This window comes from Lathyrus oleraceus, chromosome 5 (genome assembly GCF_024323335.1).
Source record: "Lathyrus oleraceus cultivar Zhongwan6 chromosome 5, CAAS_Psat_ZW6_1.0, whole genome shotgun sequence".
Classification (NCBI taxonomy): Eukaryota; Viridiplantae; Streptophyta; class Magnoliopsida; order Fabales; family Fabaceae; genus Lathyrus; species Lathyrus oleraceus.
In genome coordinates, this window is record NC_066583.1 from 64,191,302 (window position 1) to 64,197,301 (window position 6,000).

At 43.0% G+C, this 6,000-nt stretch overlaps 1 protein-coding gene across 1 annotated transcript; it reads right to left on the reverse strand.

Annotated features, from left to right (window-relative positions):
* Nucleotides 1-161: 161 nt before the first annotated feature.
* On the reverse strand, nucleotides 162-4,865 carry LOC127078733 (uncharacterized). The gene is made up of 3 exons (XM_051019165.1): nucleotides 4,635-4,865; nucleotides 817-2,287; nucleotides 162-194 (listed from the first exon to the last, which is right to left on the reverse strand). The coding sequence occupies exons 2-3, from the start codon at nucleotides 2,239-2,241 to the stop codon at nucleotides 162-164; spliced, it is 1,458 nt and encodes a 485-aa protein (XP_050875122.1). The 5' UTR covers nucleotides 2,242-2,287; nucleotides 4,635-4,865.
* Between the last annotated feature and the right edge of the window lie 1,135 nt (nucleotides 4,866-6,000).

A 6,000-nucleotide genomic window follows, 5' to 3' on the forward strand; every position in this document is an offset into this window, starting at 1 on the left:
CTGGGTGTATTCCTTCGGGTGTAATATCTGTGAGGACGTGTTGAGTGCAAAGGTACTGTCCTTCGAGCGCGAGCAATGATTCCTGTCACAAGCAAGCACGTTAATAACAAACACCTGCAAAATAAAGCACAGTCATTATGATCAATGCATGGATGCAGTGTCTATTCATAGGAAGGACACTTTGTCTCTCGATCCTGGCATCACTGAGACAAATAATAATCCGGCATCAATATTCTGATATTCAGCGTTTGATTTTATCGTGCAGATCGGAGATATGTGATTTAGCATGATACCCCCAACCATGTGTGTGCCTGTGTGAGTGCATACGGCAAAGCAAATAAAGCTTGAAGATTAATCACTGACTGAAAATAACCATCACATAACCAAAGAGTGCACAAACAGTGCCATAGTCATACATCAACCAGATAAAATCAAATACAATCCTCCAGAATAGGAAAGAAATACAGACAAGTGAATTCCGTCAACAAGCCTGACGGTAATCCAACACAAATGAAAGATCTAACTGGATGAGGGTCCCACAGATGGCCCTATCTCATCTTCCATCCTCGCGAACTCTGCGGCGAACCTGAGCTCGGTGTTCTCCTGCTGCAATCTCCCAACTTCCTTCTGATGAATCTTCATCTGTCTGAAGTAATGGTCTCTCTCAGCAACATAATGATCTCTCTCAGCCCTGATCTTCAGATTCTCTGCTTCCTTGACCTTCAGCTTGGTCTCCCACTCAGCAATGAGGCTTCTGACTCTCTCCTCTCTCTGATCCCTGGCAAGGATCTGCCTCCTCTTTTCATCCTCAATGACCTTCGATGCCCTGAACAGCTTCTCCCTCGTGATGTCGTGCTCCCGGTTGGATGATGCTAAAGCTTGGCTGATCTCCCCATAGTAGGCTGTATCCATTTCGAAGCGTTTGGCCTCCAAAGCATGTCGCTTGTCTTGTTCTTCCATCTTTACCTTGATCTCCTGATTAACTGCCTGAAAACGAGCAACACTTCTCTCCAACTCAACTTTCTCTGCAAGTAACTGGTCTCTGGCCCTCTTCATCTCAAGGAATTCTTCCATGCTGACAGAAGAACTTGGACCCTCAATCATAGGACACGCAGGATCACCTCCAGGAAATGGTAGAAATGTAGCTTCAATCCTCTTTCGCAACCAATCTTTGAATAGTGGAAAATACCGACAGTTAACTTCCCCATAAGGAACCTTACCCTTCCTCTGAATGTCACGCCACTCATCCAATACCTGCCTCAGCTTAGTCTGGTTACCATCAATCGGGAAATAGAAGGACTCCTGAATCTCTTGCCCGAGAGGAGGACCCTCTATAGCAAACCCCATCTGTCTCCTGAGAAGCATTGGGTTGTAATTAATGCAACCCTGAACTCCTACCAAAGGCACATTAGGTAAACTCCCACAACTGCATATAAGATCCCGGCCAGCCAAACCATTATGAGTCCAAGAAATATCATCAGCCCGCAGACCCATCAACCTGAAGGACCACTTGACACTAGGATCCATCTGAACGAAGGCACCTCGAGAAGGCAAATACCCCATGAACCATTTGAAGAGCAACTGGGAACAACATCTGATCAAGCCACCACGCCTCTTCTCATTCCTGTTATGCACTGAATAGTAAACATCCCCGACCAGAGTAGGAATAGGGTTCTTCTGCATGAACAATCTGATAGCATTATAGTCCACAAAATTCTTCTGATTAGGAAACAAAACAATCCCATAAATGCTCACAGCAATCAATGCGCACACCGTCTTCCAGTTACCCATAGCAGCATGTTCCTTGGTATTAGCCTCCAAGAAACTCAAATGAAAACCGGGTAACTTCCCCTTTTCCTTCAATCCTTCCTTGACCATTTCCGGACTCAAATAAAGAGCACGTGAAATTCCAAGGACATCAGGCTCTGCTCTGGTGACATGGAACGGAATCTGATCACGGATCTGAATACTCAGGATGCCAGCATAGTCCTCCATCAGAGGTCCCAACAGATAATCTGGAAATACAAAGCATCTCAGCCCCGGGTCATAAAACTGGAGAAGGGTATGGATGGCGCTTCTGTCACTTTCAGTGAGCCTGAAAACCATCTTCAGGATACCGCCATATGCCTCTCTAAACGTCCCCACATGGTCGGGAGTGATCAATGCTATCATCTCCTTCAGCACACCAATCTCTGGATCGAAGAAACTGTAGGCAATGTTGTATTTCAGGCCGGTCCTCATCTCTAAACAGAAAGTCTCTCAACCAGAATCTCGATCAAAAGTGTCCCTGCATATGGATAAACATGTGTTAGATGCAATTAATGCAAGATGTAATGATGCTGATGAATGAATGCAATGCGTTGCCATCCTCCAAGCCATCTGATCATCTGCACTGAATCTGGTCTCTGAACAGATCATAACCATCTGAGGAGTGTACAATCATCAATCAGACCCACGGGTTCCGAAATAAACGGAAGAAAGATACATCATCATCATCATCATCAGTCTCTGAGCAGACACTCACAACCATCTGAATCGGCCCGGGGAATCCTGAAATAAACGGATCCCCACTGATAAATATCTCGGCCCGGGGAATCCTGAAATAAACGGATTCCCACTGATAAATGCCACGGACAGCACTCCGGCGTCTCAAAAATAAACGGCCATAAATCTGACTTATAAATATGACTCGGATCCACGGAACCATTAGTCACCATCTGAGTCACCATCAATCACCAACAGTCACCATCTGTACCTGTTAAAATGATCATTCCCTCCCCACTCACGGGTGTCATCTAGGCCAGGGTAAAGTCGAAAGAAACGCAGCATAAATAACCTTTCGCAGAATACCATCATATACACACCCGAAGTATGTAACGATAATATCCCACCAGGGTCTGAACTGCTCGTGATATCAATGTTCCGCTAAGTGGCGCCATACCACCCGCTTCCCATGAATCACTCTATTCCTAGGTTTCCTAGATTTCACTCATAGCCTGGGTATTGGGCCTTTTACCTCGAGTAACTCCCACCCCAAAACAGAGGAACCACCTGTACAGAGGACGGCAACAATATGATAGTATGATGCATGCAGACATTAATGCAAATATAGATACACACTGGTTAGAATAATAAATGCAATAAATCACACAACAAGCAACCTAAACTAATCCTAGAACGCTAGGAAGGACTCGCTTAGGGACGATGGACCAGCATAGGTCTACATGTAATTCCCCAGCAGAGTCGCCAGCTGTCGCATCCTGCGAAAAATCAACCGGCGAGACTCGAAAATAAAACACACACAGAGCCGCCACTAAACGTTATTTATCCCAAGATAGGGAAAGGAAACGCTCAGAGAAACCTGGAAAGACATGGTCTCGCGACCAGAGAGAAAAGGTTCGGGAGTCGATTACGCGAGGGGAAGGTATTAGCACCCCTCACGTCCTAGGTACTCCTAGGGATCCACGTTCTAGAATAAAGAAAAGGTTGCTAAACATCACACACACACACAGGGAACGCAGGTGGGGTTAAGAGAAACGGGCTCGATAAGGCGTCGCACCTTATGCCTACATATCTTGTCTGGAACAAGAATCAGAGCCACTGTAGTTCGGCTTACGCACGCCAAACAACGCAAAACAAAACAAACAAACAAGAGTGGCAAACATGGAGCCCGACAACCACTGGATGGAATTACGTCGGCATCCGAACCAAAACACGCTCAAAAGCGGCAAACATGGAGCCCGACAGCCACTTACTGGACTTATGTCAGCATCCGAACCCAAACAATCAATAGCATACAACAAACAAACATACAAACACACGCAAAAAAGAAAAAAAAGGCGCCCGGAGTGGTCTCGCACGACCACCTGCCTACATACCTCGTCTGGAACGAGGATCAAGGCGATGTAGTTCCCCTGAAAGGGACTAAATTGCTAACCAGAAACCGGGGAAAGATACACAACTAGGGAGCTGAGACTCGAGCCTAATGTTGTCATGCATCGTTAACCCTAAGTTCGGTTTTCTATCCTACTTGCATAAGCAAACTAACCTAACCAGGAAAGAAGCTAGCACACAAGCATACAATCATATATCATCAAATGAGAACAGGTATCTCAAACAAGCATGTCAATCAGATATCCACATAACACGCACTATAGCCAAACAAGGGGGCTCAATCAATCAGGTTTGACTGCCTAAGCAATCGTCTGTACAGGCTGTGTTTGCTCTTAACCTTGCCATTACGAGGCTAAGGTGAAGCAGATGATGGGATGAAGTGAGGATCAGACCTCACAACTCTTATCCCTAACCAGGGAGAGCTGACAAATGAGCATGGGTCCAGAATAGGGGAACCCTTCTATACTCGATGACTCTGACACAATGTGCACTGCACAAGATCTTGGGCTTGTGATCTCAATGCTACAACCATGTAATGAGAGCAAGGAGAAGACTCAACTGAAGAGTGGGGGGTAGGCTGCATACCCCTACCTTCCACCAATTGCCTTATTTAAAGGACTTTCACCTGCTTGGGCTTAAAAATAAACATACACAAGCATTGCCTCTTAAGGAGGACTTCAGACAATTTGCCCGGCCCGGTAACAGCCGGGTCTCCAGACTACATGAAGTTAGGAAGTTACCTCAATGCAAGTTGCTTATGCAAAGCAAAGCAAAGCAATAGTTCACAAGGAACTGAGCAACTAAAGTACCTGGAAACAATCAAACTCAGTCAGTACTCAATCAGACAAACTATACAGCAAACAAACAGTTTAAACAATACAACACAAAGCAAGCTCAAGGCTTAAGCCCAAGCTCCAACACCTACAAAACAATGTTATGTTAGTGTACAAACATCCACAACATCAATTAAAATCAACTTGTATCATTCTCCATGTACATGATGCTTTTGATCCTGCAAAATCAAGCAAATATTAGTAACTAGACCACTAGGCCAAGCCTAGGGTCCAAAAGCAAGAAAAAGTTAAAACAGCAAGGTATCCACCATCCAACATCAAATTAACATCAAACAAGATCAAACATCATTGGTCTCATGTTTATATCATCCATCATGCTCAATTCATGCACAAAACAATCCATATGAGGTCAAATGAACCACCAAGCATACAAACAGAAGTATTGCATTCAAATCCCTATCAAAATAAATCCAAAAATTCTCAAATTAAATACACCTAAACAGGGGATAATCAAGGTCTACCATGTCAAATTTGAGCTCAATTGGGCAAATGGAACCATGTCAATGAAAATCATCAAAAACAGACACAATTTCATGCTTCAATTCACACCATCAATGCATACATCCAGTTCAAAAATTCATATCTCATTGAAAACAAAAAAGAAATGGATGAGACCAAAACAGGGAGGTCACACAACGTGTCTAGTTCATGCATATCAAATTTCATGGCCATACAATACAATATGAGGATTTCCCAATCAATCTATCAACATGTATCACATGAGCTTGCAAATTCAACCACCAGAAAGGAAAAATCATGATCAATTAGAAAAGGCAGTGAAAAATTCTACAAAAATTCATACAACATCCTAACATATCAACAATTCACCATGCCAAATTTCATTCAATTCTAACATGCATAGGTTATCCAATTAAATTCAACAAGTTGACATCAAGAGGTGTGACACAAATTGTCACACCTATGTTCCAGAATTTGCTGCTCTCTGACCAGGTATCAAAAATTCATGAAATTTACATATAAATAATCCTCAATGAGTCAAGAACCACCACAAAAATTTTCAGCCATTTATTTTATGATATGAGTATTTCATGATCAAATTGCCAAAATGTATCAAAATGTGACATACATTAGAAAAGCCTATGCCAAATAAAATATTTGCCAAGCACAACTTTGACCAATAGGTCAAAAAAATCCTACACAAGTCAACAAAGTCAAGGAAAAAATCTCCATATTTTTAGGAATTTTTTACTATTTTTTATGAATTTTTTAATGTCTTTATAATTTTCTAGAA